The 23,176-nt window shown below is 35.3% G+C and overlaps 1 protein-coding gene across 5 annotated transcripts in view; it reads left to right on the top strand.

Annotated features, from left to right (window-relative positions):
- The window catches only part of LOC150103910 (uncharacterized), a 589,709-nt gene that overhangs the window by 411,402 nt on the left and 155,131 nt on the right, over positions 1 to 23,176 (top strand). For all 5 annotated transcript variants that reach the window (XM_090397176.1, XM_090397175.1, XM_090397178.1 and 2 more), the window contains exon 16: positions 1,952 to 7,013. In XM_090397176.1, coding sequence (XP_090253302.1) covers positions 1,952 to 7,013 — 5,062 coding nt within the window. The remainder of the gene's footprint in view (positions 1 to 1,951; positions 7,014 to 23,176) is intronic.

Raw genomic sequence — 23,176 nt, 5'->3', positions numbered from 1 at the left:
ACTTTCCTTATGGGTACAATATGTGGATGATGTGTTTGCTATCTCTACCAACTTTCTTAACCAAAATCAACAGCCTACATCCATAAAAAAATTCACCATTGGAGAAAAAAAAAAATAAGAAGGAAAATTACTTTTCATGAATACCCTCCTTTTCCATACTCCATCTGGAATGCTAACTGTATCTGTGCACCATAAACCTACCTTCACAGGCTGCTAAATCCAGCAAGATTCAGCCTATCATCCATACACACACACACACACACACACACACACACACACACACACACACACACTATGGCGGGCCCCCCCCGAGTTCTGGACTGGTAGGCCGGTTCTCCTTGAATTCTGGTGACTCTAATTTTGAAGACTCGACACTCCGGTCCCTGAATTTCAAAAAAGGCCTATCATTTTATATATATAGGGTAGATATATAAACATTTAAAATCTTTGTTCAGTAGAGCACATGCTCCAATTCTCAAACTCTCCAACAAAAACTGAGCACTATTTGAGTGCATTATACTATAGGATAGCTTCACTTCAAGGAAGTTTAAATGTGTTCTGGACACTTATAAACCTATCTCCAAAAATTCTGAACCTATACAGCAAGTCTTTATCCCATACATTGCAGGCATCTCAAGACAATAGCAAAGATACTGAAAAGATATGGTTGGTACTTACATCCTTCCCTATCAACAAGCTCCTCCTAGTTAACCTTCAAAAAAACATAAACAGCCCTCTTCTCCCTCTCTGGGACAAACAAGACATTTTCTCAAAAGATGACTACAAGAACATCTATCTTATACCAACAATAAACCTGAAACATCTGGCCTTGTTCATCATGGAGTGAACATTAATCGTGGTTTCCTCTGGTCCAATACTCACCTTTTACATTGGTGCCAGTTTAGGTTTGAGTGGTTCGTTAAAGAGAAGCACTTCTACTCCTTCCAAACTTAAATCGAAATAACTGCCTATCCATTGCCAACATATGGGAGAGTCTCATTCACATAAATGGCATGCAGCAGTGTCCCTCCCCCATCCCCCCCCCCACTCTTTTTATAATATAGTATAATGCTGTGTCATTCAGTTACTTATCTAAATTTTGTTAATTTTTGTATTTCAAATCGTTTTAGTTTTAATTGTAATTTTTTTTTTTTTTTAACCACCTGTATGTTGGAATTCAGTCACAAATTTTTATTCATGTGAATACTATTTTTACTATGTCACAAGTGCCATTAAAAACTCATGTTTTAATGTTACATAGTTATCTTTTATAATACTACTTTCATTTAAAAAATTACTGTATTGGAAGTTTTCATTAATGTGCTTCATTAATATTGTCTTTTTCTATGGAATATTCTGCAAGACTTATTTTATTATTAAAATTAATCTGAGTTATATAAATTAATTAACTAGACAAATTAAAGAAAACTCTAACTTGTCTTGATTTTTCTTGTATTCTATAACTTGAAGTTTCCTCAGATCTGGAGATTGGCTAGCTGGCTGTTTGCAGAAGTAGTGGGAAGTTCATGTCACATTAGATTAACTGAAGAAAATATTCCATATAAGCAGCAGGCCTATTCAATCATGAACTTAAGTTTCCACATGTTTTAAAATGTCTTATTTAATTTATTACAAAAGATAGAGACATAAGTAGAAGACATTACAAAACAATGTAATTATTAACATCAGAATTTTTTTCTCTCATCTCATGACTGATATTGCAACTGTTTGGTTAAAAAGAGAACAGAATTAATAAATATTAAGTCTAAAGCAAAAAAAAAAAAAAGTAGTAAATTAATTGATGTCAGAAAATACATTTTTTTTAAAAATTAACTACAATAGTGAATGTATTTAGGAAAATTACTTCCCAAAACTGAGAATGTATAGGTAATGTATACAATCTTTCTTTATTTTTCTTTTGTTATATTTTAACACTGAATTTTAATTGCAGGTATCGGTACAACAGAAGCAGAGAGATTTTTGGAGCGCCCAGTTAAAGATATGTATGAAAATCTTAAAGAGAATTATAGCAGCCTACAGAATGATTTAAGACTTTTACAAGATAAAGTTCACAGTATAGAATCAGAAAAGAATGATATAGAGGAGAAATTAAATCATGAATTGAATGAAAATAAACAGTTGCAGTGTGCCATAAAGACCCATCAAACAGAAAATATTACACTGAAACAAGAAAAGGTGAGCTTTGAAGAGAAATATTTAACAGCAGATAAAATGTGTATGCAACTTAAAGATGAACTTGAGAAGCTCAGAGAAAAACTGTCTGCAACACTGAAAAAATCAGTAAATTTGGAAACAGAATTAATGGAGAAACAAAACACTGAACATAAATTTCTAGAAAGAAATAGAATTTTAGAAAATGAGTTAGATTCACAACACAGAAGTTTCGGAAATGCTGAGATAGAGATTGCCAAGCTTAAACAGCTAATTAGAGAAAAAGATGACTCGCATAATACACTGAAAAGTACCAGAAATGATCTTGAACAGCAAATATCAGCGATGCACAAAACATTAAAAGAAATGCAGCAATCAGAAGAGCACCACAAGAGAGAATTAGATTCCTTTCAAAATAATGTTATGCTACTTGAAGAAAGTGTAAAAGAAAGAGATAATAGCATAAAGGAAATAAGAAATAAAAATGATATTTTGGAAAAACAAAATGGTTATTTGACTGAAGAACTTGAAGAACAGAAATCTGCACTACAGCTGCTTCGAGCTGAAAAATGTACAATAGATAAAAGATTAGAAATCTTAGAGGAAAAGTTGAAGACTAATGCCAAAGAGAGAACACAAATGGAATCTCAGCTATGTGCTCTTCAAGATGAAATTGTAAACTTAAATCTTCAGCTGAAAGAAAAGCAGAATTTACATAACAAATTAAATGAAGAGAAGACTAGTTTGTTAGAAGAAATTGCTCATTTAGAAAAAGAAATCAAGAAGAAGAACACTGATTTAAAATTACTGAAGCAGGAATTGGAAGAAGTTCAGGAAAAAGTAATAAATATTAAGAAACTTTTGTCACAAAATGAAATATGCAAAATAGCATTAGAAACTGAAAAGGAAGATTTTAAAAGGCAGTGTTCAAAATTACAAAACTGTATTAAAGAACAAGAAATACTTGAGCATGATATTTCAAATTTAAAAGAAGCAATACAAGAGAAAGAAAATTTAATAATGCTCATCAATAAAGAGAAAATTGAATATCAGAATCAATTAGAAATGTTAAAAATGAAAGAGACAGAAATTGCCCCTTTAAAAAATGAGATAGAAGAAATTAAAAAACACAATAAAGAATTGGAAAGCAATATTGAAGATTGGAAAATGAATTACAAAAAATCTGAAGAAAAATTAAAAATTATTGAAAAAGAAAATATGGAGTTAAGTAATCTACTAAAGGAGAAAGAGATTATGAGTGAAACCCTTAAAAATGAAAAAGATAATCTCCATAAACTATACCAAAATCAAATTAAAGAGTTAGAAGAAGGTCTCAAAGGCAAGGATCAGGGAATAAGTTCATTTTTTTTGAAAGACAAAGATTTAGACAGTCAGATATCACATTTGAATTCTGAAATAAGGCAAAAGGAATTATTGCTTTCGAATGCTGAAATGGAAAAAAATGCATTTAAAGATGAGTTGATGAAGTTACAAACAGATTTAGAAGAGCATAAACAAAATGCAATACAATTAAGTAATCTACTAAAGGAGAAAGAGATTATGAGTGAAACACTTAAAAATGAAAATGATAATCTCCATAAACTATACCAAAATCAAATTAAAGAGTTAGAAAAAGGTCTCAAAGGCAAAGATCAGGAAATAAGTTCACTTTTTCTGAAAGACACAGATTTAGACAATCAGATATCAAGTTTGAATTCTGAAATAAAGCAAAAGGAATTATTGCTTTCAAATGCTGAAATGGAAAAAAATGCATTTAAAGATGAGTTGATGAAGTTACAAACAGATTTAGAAGAGCATAAAAAACAAAATGCAACATGTGAAAAAACAATTGGTGATTTACATGCAAAGATAAAATTTTTAGAAATTCAGTTGGAGCAGTCAAAACAAAAAGGACAGGTATTATTAAAGGAAAAAGACACAGAAAAAAGAAGCATAGGTGAAGAAAATGATCTTCAGAAAGTTCACCAAGATCAAATAAAAGACTTTGTAACCAGTCAAATTAAAGAAAGTATTAGTGTACAAACTTCATTTACAGAATTTCTTACAACTCTAAAAATGAAAGAAAATACAGAAAATGTTTGTACACAAACATCACTAGGAGAATTAGCACTGCAAGAACAAGTTGAACAGAATAACTATTCTCTACTTCACAGATACATTTCTGAAAATAAATTTCTTCAAAACGAGATTGATGAATTGAAATGTCAGATGAGGCTAAATGAACAACCTCAAAAAAAAATGGAATACAAAGCTTTTCTTCAAGAAATGCCATCTACATCATCTGAAATTGTAAGGAAAACATCATGGAAAGAAATTAAAGAGCAGAAAGATTCTTCTCAGGCTGCAGAATCCCAACAGAGGACTGAAGAATATCAGCATATGGATACTTTTAAAGAAAAGTATTTATTACAACTGAGTGAGAGATTGCAAGAATTGCAAAACCAGCTGCATGAATATCAGAGTTTAGAAGTAAATATGGATAGAGAAAAAGATTTACTAAAAATAGAGATAATAAAACTCCAACGAGAAAGAAACAATCTTGAAAAAGAAAAAACTTGTTTCCAGCAGATGTTATCTGAGAAAGAGATTCTTTTGAAGAAATATGAAGAAAAATGCATGGTACTTGAAAAGGAAAAATTGGAGAAAAATGAAGACTTTGTCAATGAAATTGAACATCTTAAAGAACAATTAATAAAAGGAGAAAGTGAAAATAGAATGTTGCAAATACAGATCAGCCACTTGCAAAAATTATTACAGGAAAATGAAGTAATCCCGAGCAAACTTGAACCAGACAAGGATACTTTAGGAGACAAACAATCATTATCTTGGAAAAAAATTCAAGAAGAAAATAACCAGTTTCATAAACAGTTACTTGAATTACAGGATGAGTTGACAAGAATGAAAATTGATAATGATTCTCTTCAAAGCAAAGTAATCAAATTACACAAACAGGTTGAAATCTTACACACAGAGAGAGATGACTTAAAATCACAAGTTTTTGATATGCAGAAAGAGAGACTTGATTATATTCAAAATATTGAAAAGTTGGAATTGGACAAAGAGGCCCTACAGAATCAGATATTAGGACGAAAAATGTTACCCTCCATTAAAGAAATTGTTTCAACTCCAGATTTAAGGCTTGATGCAGATGTTAATACCATGGAAACACTTGTGGAGAAAATTAGAATTCTTGAAGAATTAGTGAAACAAAAAGATAAAAGTTTAAAGCAAATTTCTTTGGAAAAAAGTGGAATGTCAGAAAATTTTAGTGAAAGTGCTGAACAATTATGTATTCCTGAAGAAGAAAAATCTTCGTGTTATCAAATATTAAAATTAAATGAAGAAAACAGACAATTAACAAAACAAATTTTTGATCAAAAGAATAATTTTACTGATCAATTAACATCCCTACTTCAGAAATTGAAAACAATGGTTTCTGGAGAAGTGAAAGACAAAAAAAATGAAGATGTTTACCTTGATCATATATCAGATATAACTCATCACTTATCACTTATTTCATTGAAATTAGCCAAGTGGAAAAGTATGAAAACTCATATACAGGACCTGCAATTCCAATTGAAAACTATTAATGAAGAAAAATCAGTGCTTCAGAAACACATTGAAACCTTACAGCAGCAGTCAGAAGTAACAGTCCAGGAGAAAACTGCTGAAGTGCACTCTAAGGAAGCTGTAAGTCAAAGCTGCTCACAGCCATCCTTCCCAATATCATCAGGTGATGTACATAAGGAGAATGTATATCTTAAAGGTAAGGTAGTCGCTTTAGAGAAAATGCTAGCAAGTATGCAATCATCACCACCAGAAACCCAAAGAAAAACAAGATATATTCAAGATGATTTACCAAAGCTTCCAGAAAAAATGTCCACAACAGCACTTGATAAATTTAATAAATTTGCTAGATATTCTTTATCAGATGAAATCTCTACAGGCAAGAAAGTAAGTGCACTAAATGACACAGGGTATTCAAGTTTAGCATCGGAACAAAGAAGAGCATCAAGTAGGGAAGAAGTGGTGCTGGAACAGCTAAAAGAAAGAGGAATAGCAGTTAGCAATCTTGAAAAGGAAAAGTCTGCATTGCAAGAGAGGGTTAAGGATTTGCAATGTCAATTACAAAAGACCAGCCAGTTACTGGAAAAGGCAAAAGATGAAAGAGAGAATCTAGTGACTGAGATAAATCGGCTGAAGCAGATTGTGCACAATAGATATAAATCTGCAGATGCCAGTGATGGCTTGTATGATAAATCTGATTTCTTGATTGAAGACAATGAAAAAGGTGAGGCAAAAAGTGAACATGTTCAAAGAGTTATATCATTTCATAATTATATTCAACAACATGAAATTGTTTATAATCAATTGTCCTTGATGGAGCAGAAAGTAAAAGACATGACAACAATACAAAAGAGGATGAAAGAAGAAAATGTTGCCCTTCAAAATCACATGTCGACAGTGGAACAGCAACTAAAGGAAACAAAATTTTTGTTGGACTGCGCAATTGAAGAAAAAAATAATTGCCGAATTCTATTTGCTGAACTTGAAAAACGAATTAAGGAGAACTTCATGAGACCTGCTAAAGATTGTGAACATTTTGTAACTATAGATAATGGTAAATTTTTTAAAGAAGAATCATTGCCACAGCATTATGACAATGTAAAAACTTCCTTCCATGTCATTGAAAATGAACAGGATTCTTTCATAAGCAGAGCAGCTATTTTGGAAAGGAAATTGGAGCAGAATAATCAGAACAAGATTTGTCCTGTTTGGAATTCTGATGGGAATGAAGATACAAAAGTTGATGTTGAGTGGTAAGTAAAATAGTTTTGAATGTGTGACTAGCTAGGCTTTTAATACAGAACCTCCCTTAAAAACAGTGGGCTACTTATTAATGTATTGTTGGCTAAAAAATGATAATTTATTGAAATTTTAAATGTATTAGATTTGAACATTTGAATATACTTGGATATCTTGGAGTTTAAAATTGCACTAAAAAATTGTAAGAAATTCGGGGAGTAAAAAGTGGATGATTAGGTGTGTGTGTGTGTGTGTGTGTGTGTGTGTGTACACACACACACACACACACACACCCAGGTCTCTTTTTATGCGGATTTAAAGTTATGCGGTGCATAACTTCAAAACTTATGTATAGTATGCCCACAGATACGAGACCTTTCGACACTTCTGCGCATGTCAACAGAAGGAGAATCCATGCCGATAATAGGGTAATCCAGCATTTCCCAAACTTTTCCTACGATGGAACACTTCACAAATCCTGAAATTTCCATGAAACACCTTGGTTATTTTGTAATGTATTAATTAATAATTAATAGTTAATTTAGCTGAATTTATATTATTAATTAATTGATAATTAATTAATAATTAATTACATTTGGCCCAACGGAGAAAAAAAAGCACCAAAGAAAAGCAATTTCCTTGGAAATGAAAATTGCAATTTTAGATTGCTTAGCAAAAGGAGAGCAATCTACGGTGATTGGTAAACATTTTAATTTAGGCGAATCTACTATAAGAGTAATTAAAAAGAATGAAGTCGCAATAAAAAAATCTGTCATTTCTGGCACAAAGCTAAGTGCCAAATTATCATCGTACTCGAGAGATGCTTTATCAGAAGAGAGGAATGAGCACTCATAATTTGGATTGAAGAATTAACTCAATGAAGAATTCCTATAAGAGGTTATTTAATTAAACAAGAAACTCTTTGGTTTAATGAACAGATGAAGCAATTAGAGCCATCTGCTTCTGCTTCCCAGGCTGATAAAGAATTTTCTGCTAGCAAAGTATGGTTAACCAGGTTTTTAAAAAGGAATGCACTTCATAACATGATTACAGACGAGGTTGCAGTAGCAGATGAAGAAGCAGCCAAAAATTTTCAAGAGAAGTTAGCCAAAATTATTGAAGATGGTGGATATAGTCTCGATCAAGTGTTTAACTGACGAAACAGGATTGTTTTGGAAGAAAATGCCTAGTCGAACTTACATTTCAAAGGCTGTTAGAAAAGCAAGTAGGTTTAAAGCAAGCAAAGATCGAGTAATGTTGTTACTTTGTAGCAATGCATCAGGAAATCAAATGTTGAAACCACTTCTAGTAGATTGATTTCTAAGACCACGTGCTCTAAAAGGCAAAGATCTAAAACAGCTGCCGGTACATTGGATGGCTAATACAAATGCCTGGGTAACAACTGCTGTATTTACTAAATGGTTTAATAATTGCTTTGTATACCAGAAGTGGAAACATATATGAAATAAAAAGCTCTCGATTTTAAAGTTTTATTAATTGTTGACAATGCACGAAGTCATTCGCATTTAGAACATCCAAATGTGCAGATAGTGTGTTTTCCACCCAATACAACAAGCATTATTCAGCCATTAGATCAAGGCATAATTGCTACTTTTAAAAAATATTGTGTTAAGAACACTTTTCAATTTCAATTGGATAAACTAGAAAATGAATCATTAACAGTAACTGGTGTTTGGAAAAAATTTTCTATTTTGAACTGCTTAAATCATGTTGCATCTGCTATCACTGAAATAAGACCACAAACTTTAAATGCCTGCTGGAAAGCAGAAAGTGCAACCATCTACATTATCAGCTGAAATCATTACTTTGGCACATGAAATTGGTGGAGAAGATTTTGATACATTTAGCCAGAACGATGTAGACGAATTGCTTGTGGATAATGCCTTAAGTGACAATGATATTATTGGATATTGATTAACATTAGATATCATCAAAGATCCAGAAAACGATAGTGAAGCGAAAGAAAAACCTGTCCCACTCACTGCAAATATAATTCGTGGTCTCAAACTTGTAAATTGGAAAATCATTTTCTTGTTAATGACACAAATTCTGAATGAGCCTTTAAATTCCAACATGAGCTGAAGAACTATGTTTGGATATCGCGAGTTATATAAAAAATTAGTGAACTCATCATCGCAAAGTTTAATCACTGATTACATTGTCAGAAGAAAAAATCAGCACAGAATGAGGTTGAAGCTAATTCTATTTGTGAAGAACTATTGCTTTTACCATACAGATTTGATGTGCTGACTCTTCTGGTGATGAAAGTGATTTTGCACTAGTTTCGCAAATGTTGCCGAATATTGTCTAATAGCAATGATAATTCTGATGACAAAAAAAAAAAAAAAAAAAAAAAAAAAAATTGTTACTACTCAATAAAATTAAATGAATAAAACTTTAAAACAAACTTAGGCATTCTTATTTTCCTGAGTTTTCATAAACGTTTTTATGTGATTTTAGGTTTAATTTAATTTATTGCTTCGGTTTTATGTGGTTTTAAGAAATTATGGAACGTATCCCTAATTTTACGACATAAATTAGGCCTTTTTTGTGCAATTTTTTTATATGCGGTTTTCTGTGGAACGCAAAAAAGAGACCCGACTGTATATATATTTATTTTATTTATTTATTGTTTTTTTGATGGGAAGAGAAGAAATGTGATTTTGAGCAGAATGGATAGCATAGGCTGTTGTGAATGCTGCCGGTGTGGAAGGTATCTTTACATGTGATTTCTTGGTTAAAGGTAGTGGTTGAGGAATAATATTCACAAGCATTGTTAAATTGCATTAATTTGACAGATTTTTTTATGTAGTAAGAGTGGTAGGAAGAAAAATGCAAATATTTGCCAATATTAGTAGGTTTTCTTTTCTTCAGTGTTAATATGGTGATCAGATCTATAAGGTTGGAAGTTTTATTCTACTTGGTTAGACTATAATAAATTTAATTTAATCCTTTATCCAAGTGTAAGCAAACAAAGTTTGTGCCTGAAGTATCTTCAGGACTGAGGCAACTCGTATGACTTCTCCATTGCTTCTGCCTTAGTATCACCACCTCTGGGTCTGGCTCCCACTGATGAGACCTCAATAAAGGTCGAAACCGGTGGGAAGCTTGGGTGATGAATGGCAATGCGATAGCTCATGAAGTTTTAACTGAGGCTTGGCTGTTGCTGCCACCCAGGTCCTGGGTGGGGGAGGAATGGCAATGCTGTTGCCCATGAAGTTAACACATTCGCTGCCATGCTACTTTGGCATAGTCTGTTCCCGTACGCCGAACAATTTCACTTCTTCAAGGTCAGTACGGTGATCTTGTTGCCTGTGGTAAGCGTCATATGAGTATACTCGTAGTTGGCTTGTGCAGAGCATATACCATCTATGACTATACACAGTATAGTCATAGATGGTATATGCTCTGTTTTGCTGCTAGCTCCACAAGCCAAGCATTTTCACTTCTTCAAGGACAGTACGGTAATCTCGTTGCTGGCAGTAAGCGTCATACGAGTATACTCGTAGCTGGCTTTTGTAGCTCATATACGCACTACGAGTATATTTGTAGTTGGCAGCGAACATGTTAACTGAGGCATGGATGTTGCTGTAACCCCTCAGATGAGATATGAGTAAATGAGCGGCTCTGCTCGGTGGTGGGATGAGCCTACCACGGTGTAAAGCCAATCGATTCTGAGAGTTCTCAGTGGCAGGGTGAGCCTGTTACTGAGGGGAACAATGCTGAGTTTTTGGAGTTTGACCTGTACTTGAACATTCAATAAAGGTCGAAATCGATCTGGGTAGTGGCCCTTCCCTTAATGCATAGCATTATACATGTCTGCAAGGAGATGTGCTTTACATTAAGGGAGACACTAAGACAAGGAGTGATGAGAGCTTGGTCCACCTTTACCACGAGTTGCCTCAGTCCTGAAGATACTTCAGGCGCAAACTCTGTTTGCTTACACTTGCATAAAAGATTAAACTAAATTAATTATAGATCTAATTAAGGTGTTAAATTAAAATTTTTTATGGAGTTCTTCCTCGTACTTGATATATAAATTTTGGTCTGTGGCTGAAAGTATTTAAAGAATGAATAGTTTCTCTGTGTGTATGGCCACAAGCATTATTGCTTATAAATATTATATTTGGGGTTGGGTCAAGAGCAAAGTAATCTGTTGATGTTCTTTGTGAAGAGTTGAAAGCCGTAGTCTTTGGAGAATACTCCATGGGAAAGGCTATTCCACAGAACTGAGATGGATGGAATGGGAGTAACAGTTTCAGTGAGTTAGCTGTTCAGCATAAGAAACATCTGTTTCTTAAGTTGTAGGTTTATCAGAAATGAGGCACGATGGATGTTATTTCTGCTGAACAGTGCCCATGGAAATATCTGTTTAGCATTAATACTAATTGTTTCATAATTAGAGTTTATGATGTTTAAAGGAATGGTTGCTTTCATTGATTGATCGATTGTTTATACAATCTTTAATATATTTTTTAAATATGAATCCAGATGACCAGATGTGGAGGCGTGTGGTTGGGAGGAACGGAGACCCCTGACCTTAATGCGAATAGGTTGAAATTATTGGACTTCTGCTGTACTAACAGCTTGTCCATAATGAATACCTTCTTTCAGCACCGAGAAGTCCATAAGTATACCCGGTACAGAGATACACTTGGACAAAGGTCTCAAATTGACTACTTTATAGTCTCAGGAGACCTATTTTCCTCAGTGCTGGACATTCGTGTGAGGAGGGGGGGGGGCTGAACTGTCAACTGACCACCACCTTGTTGTCTGCACTCTACTGCTTCAGAAACCAGATGCTACCATCAACGCTGGTAGTCCTAAGCAGCAATACCTGAAATGGGAGGCACTGGAAAATGAGGCTGTGAGGAAGAATTTTGCAGATGACATTTCCTCCATGTTCAAAGAGATTCCCAAGCATACTGTGTAGATGTTGAGGAGGAGTAGGAGCTGTTCAGAACTGCTGTCACTGTCTCTGCAGTCTCATGCTGTGGCAGAAAGCGGCTCGGCATGGCTACTGGCAGTGAGAAAAGGACACCTTGGTGGAACCAAGAGGTCCAAAAAAGCTATCTGGGCATGGCTTAGGGTCAGGTCACCTGAGATGCATTTCTGGTACACTGAGGCATGAAAAGCTGCAGCTGAGGCAGTAAAGACAACAAAGCAGAAGGCTTGGGAATCCTTTGGAGAAAGATTAGACTCATCCTATGTAAATGGAAGCAAAGTATTCTGGCAGACCATCCGCCGCCTTCGAGGGAGGAAATCGTGCACAACAAGGGCAATTAAGGCCTCTGATGGTGTACTTTTAACAACCGAGAAGGATATCTTCCACGGATAGAGGGAATACTTTGAGAGCCTTCTTAACCCAGGTGGCCCAGCATCCAAGAGGTGCAGATCAGTGTGATGACTAGTCTCACAGCAGAAGAGGTTCGTTTAGCAATAAAATCACTAAAATCGAGCAAGGCTGCTGCTGATGATGAAATTCGGCCTGAAATGCTAAAAGCTTTAAATCGAGGTGGGGTGCTCTGGCTGACTCGAGTGTGTCAGGATGCTTGGATATCTGGACGAGTATCAAAGCAATGGCAGACAGGCATAATAATACCAGTCCTCAAGAAGGGAGACCAGAGAGGTTACAGCAACTATTGTGGCATCTCTCTGCTCAGCCTGCCTGGAAAAGTATATGCTAGGTGCTTGGAAAGAAGGTGCAGGAGCATAATTGAGTCAAAGTTCCAGGAAGAACAATGTGGCTTTCATCCTGGTAGAAGCACAACTGACTAAGTCTTCACTTTAAGGCAAGTCTTTGAGAAATCTTGGGAATATGCAAAGACTGTCTACACATGTTTTGTAGACTTGGAGAAGGCATATGACCGGGTTCCTCGGGATAAGCTTTGGCAAGTAGTACAGGAGTATGGAGTGGATGGCCACTCCATGCTTTCTGTCATCCCTGTTAGCCCATCAAGTCCCTGTATGAATGCCCGGAGTTTTGTGTCAGGGTAAACAGCACAAAGTCTGAACCTTTCACAGTTTCCGTTGGCCTCCGCTAAGGGTGTGTTCTGTCACCCCCCTTTTCATAATATTTATGGACTGGATTGATAGGCACAGCTAAGGCGGTGAGTGTGTCAGAATTAGATGTAGCATTGGACGTCTGCTTTTTGCAGATTACTTAGTTCTGCTTAGCTCATCCACAGATGACCTCCAGCAGACCCTGGATAGGTTTGTAGCTGTTTGTGCAGAAGCCAGAATGAAGATCAGTATGGCCAAAACTGAAATATTTGTGGTCTCAAGACAACCATCTCAGTGCGCTCTACATGTGAGTGGATGCCCACTGAGGCAGGTGGAGAAGTTTAAATATCTTGGGTCCATATTCAGATTGGCTCAGCAAGCACAGTATTGCGGGAGCTTGGCCGTTCAGTAGTATTGAAGTGGGAGTTAAGCCAAGTGGCAAAGCTGGGTGTCTTCAATACAGTCTATGTCCCCATCCTCACCTATGGTCATGAGAGTTGAGTAATGACCGAAAGAATGCGGACACGAATCCAAGCGGCTGAAATGAGGTTCGGGGTTGCAGGGCTGCCAAGACCCAAAAGAGTCGGAAGCTCTGCAATTTGGGAAACCCTCAATACTGAGACAAGGTTTTTGTCATCTCAGTCAAGATGTAATTTCTTTGCTTGCATCCTCGAAGCTTTTTTTTATTAAGCTTATCTGAGGATGACACCAGTTAGTTATTGTTTATTGGTTTGATTGTGTGTTGGAAGTAGGCTGATGTTTGATAGGTCTGATATGCAGGGACGCACGCACACACTCACATGATAATTTGGAATATCATTATTATAATATTATTATTATTACTATTAATAATAATAATGTTGAGTCTTATAATTTGAGTTCTGTAAATTTATCACTTGAAAAAAGTTTAGAAAATATAAAAGCCAGCTTAGTAGATCTTGTCCAAGAACTATTTGATAAACAGAATAAACAAATAACAAAAAAAATTAACAAATATGAAGAGTTTGTTAAATTTAATAATTCAAAAGTTGAAGAAGTCTTACAAACGGTAAAAGACATTAAAACCAGCATTAATGCACTAACCGACAGGCAACACAAATTGATTAAAGACACATCGGAACTCCGTCAAGAATTTAATTCCCTGAAACTACAATAGGAAGTTTTAAACCAACAACAACATAAAGAAGACCTTGTCATAAACAGTCTTCCAGAAACTGAATCCACAGAAAATCTCAGAGACGTAGTTTTAAAGTTAGGCCATGCAATTGACATCCCCCTAAGTATAATGACATTCAGACGATAAATCGGATTCCCAGGAAGAACAAAAACGAGGCTTGCCACGACCCGCACCTGTTATAATCCGTCTGACAAGCAAGGCTACAAGAGACAAGCTCATAAAAGCCAGCAGACTGAAAAAAACCAGTTGTCAAGGATTTAAATGCATCACAAGACAATATGCCAATCTTTCTATCTGAGTATTTAACGCCTTTCAATCAGAATCTTTTGAATCAAGCAAGAAAAGAAAAAACAGAAAAAAGTATCAATTTTTGTGGATTAAAGATGGCAAAATATTCTTGAGAAAGTCACAGACTTCAAAGTCTATACAAATAAAAAGCTCAGAAGATATAGTTAGGTTGCCAGAGTGAAACAAAAGACTCCAACTTACTTCAAAAAGAAGATCTCAACACAACAAAAATGAATGTGAACCATCAGATAGATCTAATTACACCAGAATACATCAGTAATTGTACTTTCGAATCACTTGATTCATGGAAACAACACATAGTACAAGCAAGAGGTCTCTCAATTTTGCATGCTAACATCAGAAGCATCCGAAAACATTGGTTATTGTTACAGGCTTATCTGAGGAATTACACTGATATTATTGATATATTGATTCTAACAGAAGTAACCATAACTAATGACAAAGCAACTGCTTTCTAAATTCCAGGCTTTCAACAACATAGATCATGCCGCCAAACAAAAAGAGGGGGTGGAATATTAATATTTATCAAACATAAATTAATAGCAAAAGAAACGGCTTATCAATTTGAGCATGCTGAAACCCTTTGCCTCGAAATCACTAATACCACTAATAGACAGCATCCCATAATACTAAATGCTATTTACAGGCCACCAAACCTAAACATGATAAAATTCTTGCACGAACTCAATTGCTGGCTTTCATGCCAAGAAATATGCTCAACCGAATACCTAATGATAATTGGCGACATAAACATAAATATTGCAAACGAAAGCCAGATCAACACTGTACAATACCTAGACACGCTATCCATGTATAATCTAATACCAACAATAACATCATGTACTAGAGAAGAAATATTCGGAAATATTATCACTGCCTCCTGCCTAGATCATATAAACGTCTGAGCACCACCAAACAGTTATACTGCATGAGTCATAAAGTGTAAAGCAGCAGACCATTACTTCACCGCTCTAAACTTGCACACCAAGACAATATCCATGCAATATCCCACAGAAGAAAATCGACAGAAAACAATAATAGACGAAGAAATAGTCAACCACGAAATAAGAAAAACAGACTGGGAACACCTGGCATCAGATTCAGCAGATATCTTATTCAACAACATTAAACTCACACTGGAAGAAATATATAAGAAAGCCGCAAAGAACGTCAGAATTCATTCAGAAACAACACAAAATCCTTGGAAAACACAAAACTTAATCCTAGAAATACACAGAAAGGACGCTTTATGGAAAGAATTAAAGCAATATCCAAATAACACAGCTTTAAAAACTGAATATAAGATAACAAGGATCGCCTTACAACACAAATCAGAAATGCCAAAAGAAGCTGCTACAGAGACAAACTAACCTCTGCACAAAATAATATGAAACAAACCTGGCATCTGATAAATGAGATGCTAGATTATGTTCCCAACACCACCGCCGCTGAAACCATAAAACACAGCTTCATGAAAGACGCAAAACCTATCCAACAACTAGCAAATGACTTTAAACAGTACTTTGCAAACTCCATCCAAGAGCTGCACAGAAATATTCCCCCAATCACAAAACGTGACCCTCCACTTGAACCTCAATCAAAACAGACATTATGGTTCCCAACTATAAAAGAAGCAGAACTTCTCTCTGCAATACATCAAACAAACCAAACAAAGGCCCAGGAATTGATGGTATAAGACCTAAGGATATCAAGCAACATGTAACCAGCTTAAGTCCTATCCTACTAAAATTAATAAATAAAATATTTAAAACAGGACAGATACCAAGTATGCTAAAGACCGCCATAATCACACCCATATATAAACATGGAAAAAGAAATTTAATCAGCAATTACAGACCCATAGCAACATTACCAATTATCAATCAAATTATGGAGCGAATCATACTGAAGAAACTCACAGCATACACAGAGACCTTTCATATTATCCCCAAATCACAATATGATTTTCAGAAAAAGAAGGGAACAGCATCTCTCTTGGAAGACTTTACAGATGTAATTAATACCACCTTAGACAAAAACAAAATTGCCATGGTAGTCTTTATTGATCTAACTAAAGCATTCGATACACTCACACATCAAACTTTGTTAGAAAAGCTAAGGCATGTTGGAATAGACAGGCCTCTGCACAGGTGATTTACACTACCTTCAAAATAGAAAGTATATCACACGTATCGGGTCAAACCAAAGCAGAGAGCTACCAGTAACCTGTGGAGTACCACAGGGAGCTGTACTCTCCCCAACTCTATTCAACATTTACATGCATGATATTAATCAGCTACCTCTCAAAGGTAAGATATTCCAATACGCAGATGATACAGCTATAATATCCATCCATAATTATAGCTGTTCAGGCATAGCCTAAACAAATATGCAACATGACATAAATCTGATCACAGACTGGCTCACCAAAAACTCCATACACCTAAACTCAGAAAAGACAAAATTAATGATATTCAGAAATCCCACTGACTCAACCAGTTGATAACAAATATATAACCATCCAACATCCACTTTCCAACATAAAAAACACGCAGTACAGCAAAACCACTACAATCACTCAGGCTGAAACAATACAATATCTTGGAATTTACTTCGATGCAGATATGAACTGGAATAGCCACATAAACCATCTACACAACAAACTCCGAACAATAAGTGGCAAACTCTACAGGTTAAAAGACATAGTTCCCACACACCTAAAAATACTAACATACAAAGCACTATGCCAAAATATACTTAGATACGCTATAACAACATATGCTTTCTGTGCACCCTACAAACTAAATAGATTAATGTCGCTACAGTACAAAATGATAAAACTGATCTTTTGGGAACAAAGAGACAATAATGACTTTATATACACTGCAATTTCAGAACACAAAATACTGACAGCAAAACATTTATGTCACTATGCAGCTTTGCTAAAACATTATTTCGATGCCAACTACAGGACAGTCAGAAATACATACCGTATAACAAGATCTCAGACTACTAATTATATCACATATAAATACAATAATCACTATGGAAAGGCCATGCGAAACTTCTACATCCCTGACATGATAAACAAATTACCTTTTGAATACAGAAATCTTACAAACTGTGATATCCTAAAAAGAGCTCTAAGGACATACCGTCAACAAGAAACATGCACCCCAAATAACATACAAATGCAACGAAACACAATATATTCATTCAGGCTTTCAGTTCAGCGACGCATCAAGACATTTCAAGTTGTCATGTATGTGTGCGTGCATGTCTGTGTGTGAATTTCTCAATCAACGGCTGCAGTGGAAATCAAGCCAATTAAACATAGATTTGATTTCATAGCTTCCTAGCACAGCAAATAAACCAATAAATAACTGGTGTCATCCTCAGATAAGCTCACAAATAAGCTTCGAGGATGAAAGCTGATAAAAAATACATCTCATCTCATCCAAGATAAAAAAACAAAAATAATAATAAATAAATTTTAAAAAAATGTATCATGTGTAATCAAATGCATGTAATGTACATATCACATGTAAACAAATGTATGTAATATTGTATCATATGTAATGTATGTATCATATGTTATAAATTATTATAATTATTATTGCAAAAAAAAAAAATATTATTATCAGAATACATGAATGTATCAAATGTAAAGAAATGTATGTAATGTTGTGTCATACGTAATCAAAACTATATAATGTATGTATCATATGTAATAAATTATTATTATCATATATTAAAAAAAAAATAATAATAATGCTGTTCTCCCTGCTGTTCTTCAAACAATTCTCAGTATGCCTCGTGTGACTTTTGTCAGAACGACATTAGAAATAGACTTAATAGTCTTGATACTAATGAGTCCTCTGTCCGAAATGTATCCCCCCTGCTCTCCAGTTGTACTAAGAGTTTGTGCTTCAAAACTAACACTTATTCTGTATCACCTTTACAAGCTGCCCTACTCCTCTGGCATCTATCCTACAACATGGAAATCTCAATAGTCCCATTCCACTCATTCACCACTCTCCATGCAAAAAATCTAGTCCTCACACCCTTACTGACCACACCTTTATTTAACTTCCAGGGATAACCCCTTGTTCTGGTCCCTCTAGCCAAGTGCTGAAACATTTCCCTGCATATATCCTATGAAATCCTTTAAGCAACTTAAATGTGTCTTTCATATTCCCTCTTTTTCTCCTATCAACCAACTTCTGCAATTCACACACTTTCAATCTGTTGTCATAGGGAACATTCCACAGGCTGCTCACCATCTTGGTCACTCGCCTCTGAATCCTGTCCATTGCTTCCTTATCCCCAAGAACCTCAGGTGACCAGACTTGAGCACGGTAATCCATATCTGGCCATATCAAGTACTTATAAAGAGGAATTACATGTTAATTTGTTCTTCACTAGCCAAGTAATTTTATGGGCTACCTTAGCAACCTTTGGAATATGTCCTCTAAACTTCAACTCTGTCTACCACCACTCCTAAATCTCTAGCTTCATGTATTTCCTGGAGTACAGTGCCATCAATGTGATACATGGTTGTCATCTATTTTTCCCAAAATGCATAACTTTACATTTCTCGACATTAAACTGATACCCATTAACTTTTGCCAATACTGACAGCCCATTTAAATCGTCCTGCAAGCTCTCCACATTGTCTTGATTAACTATTACTCTACCTAATTTTGCATCATCACCAAACTGAATATTTCTTTTCAGGTTATTTCCTATATCATTTATGTACAAAATAAACAGCAGCGGTCCCAGCACTGAACCTTGTAGTGGCACATCACTAGTCACCTGTTTTTGCCTCGATTCTGCCCCTCCATATACCACTTTTTGATATCTGTCCCGTTGCCACCCTCTTATACACTTAACCAGTGTCATATCCATCCACATTTGCTCTAATTTGTGTAACAGTGTTCCATGTGGTAGTCTGTCAAATGCCTTTGCAGAATCATCATGTATCCATTTTCTTTATCCAACTCAGCTGTATCTCTATTATTAAAAAAAAAAAAAAAGTTAGTAAATTATTAAGGCATGACCAACACTTCACAAAGCTATGTTGTGACCCTCCTACAGTATCATATTTTTATCTACCCATTCTTGAATTCTCTTTTTTACCAATTTTTCTAGTACTTTTACCATCACACCTGAGATACTGATTGGTCTATAATTTGCTATTGTACTCTTAGAACCTCCCTTATGCAACAGGAATAATTTTGCCCTCTTTCCACTCCCTTGGAATTCTGCCAGAGCTGAAACTTGAATTAAGCAGCCTAAGGCATTGTCAGTTCCCTTGCACATTCTCGCAAAACCCGTGCTGATATCCCATCTAATCCCACAGCTGTATTTACATCGAGATTCTGCAATATGTTAAGAATCTCCAATTCATCCACCTCTGTTTCCATATTAGTGTCTGTCACATAGGTTAAATCAGAGCTATAGCATGATGAGGAGTTAAGCAGTAACCTCACTAGGAAGGCATATGCTTGCAAAGTGGTCATTAACTCAATTCTGTCTCCTCGTGAACATCAACACTCATTAAGTAAATCTTCCATAGTCATTCTCTCTTATTTGCTACATAATGAAAGAACTCTTTGGATTTCCTATGTCCTGCTAGGATAAATTCTTCTTATAATCTGATTTTACCTTCCTTCCTTTCCATGCTGGTCATCTTTCTTGTCTGAGCCTTGTATTGCTGCCTTAATTATGATAACATAGATTGGAATGAAGAGAAAGCATTTGGGAATAAGGAAAATGAATTGCTTGAGTTCTTGAGAGACAGCTATCTTAGACAGTATGTAATGGAGGACATGAAAGGATTGAGAGTATTAGATCTGATCATTTTATCAGATCTAATACGCATAGGAGCTATAGCATGATGAGGAGTTAAGCAGGTAGGAAATAAATGCTGCTTGGACACTAAAAAAGAGATATTTGATAGCATCAATCTTCTTCTTCTTGTGCCTTATCCCATCTATTTGGGTTCAGCCTTTTTACACGATGCAACCTTATGCACACGATCCCAACTGACTTACAGCAAAGCCTGACTTTGGGGACAGAAGATATTTTTGTCTGTAGAAGTGTGTATTCATGTGGCCAGTTTGCCTGTTCTGAGGGAACAAAACCCGAGTTTCTGGGAGAAAAAATCCTTCACCTCCATATGAGATCGGCTAACTCACTTTTAGTCGAAATAGACCAGATTAAAGTTCCTCACATCATCATGGACAGGAATTAAACCCAGGTCTTTCCAATCTGGGTTCTATTTGATAGCATCAATGTGTAAATATATTCCAAAGGTCAAAAGGCTGAATAAAGGAGGTGTATAATAGATGAATGAGGAGATCAAGCATGCAATTTGGGAGAAAAAGGCACTGTGAGGCTGCACAAGATGAATAATGGTAATACTCAGTTGCATAAATAAAGAGCAGACCAAGATGACTCATTTAGTGAGGACCCCTAATCTGGAACCCTACTCTAGTGACACATATTCAAGTCACTTTAGATCTTCGTTAAGCAGGGTGGTGACCTTACACTGGATAATGCAATTCATCTGCTGTCTGAAGGCATTCATAAATATCCACAACTATGGTAAGATTTGAACCTGCAATCTATTTGTTGCAGGTTAGATATGCTAACCATTTGACCAACCAGACTGGTGTCTGGTTAAGGATTTATTTCTGATCACTTGTACAGGATTTATTTAATAATATAATATCTGAATAAAGCAAAATGTGTAATATCTCTGATTTTGATATGATGCATGTTGTTAGCATATGGAAGTATTCAGGATTCAGCATTCGTGTTTGGATCCAAGATGGGGTATTGGTTAGAAGTCATTACTTCCTAGCTGTAAATCATTGCAGGCTACCATCAATTCCCAAAGTGTTCAATGTCTGGGGCCTGTTTTGTGTGAAAAACCTGTTTCCAGGGAAAAACCCTCCACCCTCATGTGAGACACTTTTTAGTCAAAAACGCATCTCACACCATAGATTGGGAACCCAACCCAGCTGTTTCTGACCAAAGACCTTAGCTCACTGTAGCTCAGTTGGTCTATACCAACTGAGCTACAGTGACTCTTTATCATGTATAATGCCATATTTCCTTCCTAATATGATCTAGATGAATAATAGTGAAATAGCATGCACCCTTATCTTGTAACTGGTTTTACATCAGCCATCTTCCTGTACATCCTTTAATTCTAACTGTTGACTTACAACTTATGTGGTGTTTGGAATACTTTTTCTTGTAGCACTTTATCATATACCTTTTCCAGTTTACAAAACTTAAATACTGATCCGTGTTATATTTGCCTCCATTGCTCAGTTTGTATAGACGAAGCCCTTTGCTTGGAAAGACTTGGGTTCGATTCCCATCTATGATGTGAGGAACCTTTATCTGGTCTCTAGAGTACAAAGAATAGCTTAGTACTATTGTGTATGTGTCATATCAAGCAAAACCATGTTACTCTGACTGTTTGGAGATGTCTGAGCTATTGTCTTGAATTCTATCAAAACAATCAGGCCAGTAGCTGATGAGCTGTGGTAGAGTTAGTAATGTTTACATGTGTGTTTGTTGATTTCAACCTTAAAAATTAGTGAACAGAATTTAGAACAGTGTATTAATCAAGTTTTATGCCAAGTTAGGTAAAAGCTCAAGTGAAACTCTAGACATCCAAGGCCTGACCCTGGATGCACTTGGCATAGAGACAATTGAACAAACAGCAAAATATGTACCACACCAAATCAAGACTTTGGCTTAGGTATGCTAATGACATCTTCATCATTTAGCCAGACTCAGAAGAAACCTTCCACAAGTTTATGGAATTACTCAACAGTTTAAATCAGAAATCCAATTTACATTAGAAGAAAAAAAAAAAAAGCTCTCTTTCCTTCATAGATATGCTCATCATCTCAATAGAAAATCATGGCAATCTTTCATTTGAAGTCTACAGAAAAGAGGAAAAAAATCTCAATACCAGATGATTTCATATACATGCCATATCACACCACACCACCATCCAGCACAAAAATGAGGCATCATAAAACTCTCAAAGATAAGGACATTTTTTTGGACATTACATTATCCTGTGAAGAGATAACAAAAAACGAAAAAAGAAGTAATGTATCTTAAGAATATTTTTCTAGAAAATGGATACAATCTCAGGACTATCAATGACATCTTAAATAGGCTATCACATATTCTAGAATATGTGACAACTATAAAAGTGCTGTTTTTTCCCCCTCTACATTAAACATGTTACAAATAAAATAGCAAAAGTTTTAAAACAGTAACTTGAAAAGTTGCCTTTTGACCACTTCAAAAAAATATCCACAATTCAGAAATCTTTACATGAAAACCTTTTTTCTATTTGTTTTTAATCTGAAGAAGTACACAAAAATGTCCAAAAAAACTAGTTATTAAATAAAATAATTTCTTACTTAAAAAAAGAAGATTGATCAAGCCACAGAAACCTTAACTTCTGCAAATACTCATCTTCTGTCACTGATTTAAACCAAGACATCACACATCTAAAAGATATCTTCCATTCTCAACAGTATCTTTTGAGATACTGTTGAGAATGGAATACAACAATTAATAGATTACACTATTCACACAGCCTAAAATCATGATTCTTCTTTACAA

Source organism: Typopeltis vanoorti, chromosome 8 (genome assembly GCF_054136105.1).
Source record: "Typopeltis vanoorti isolate ZY-2024b chromosome 8, IOZ_Tvanoo_1.0, whole genome shotgun sequence".
In the NCBI taxonomy this organism is placed as follows: domain Eukaryota; kingdom Metazoa; phylum Arthropoda; class Arachnida; order Uropygi; family Thelyphonidae; genus Typopeltis; species Typopeltis vanoorti.
This window is presented reverse-complemented; position numbering and strand designations above follow the sequence as displayed.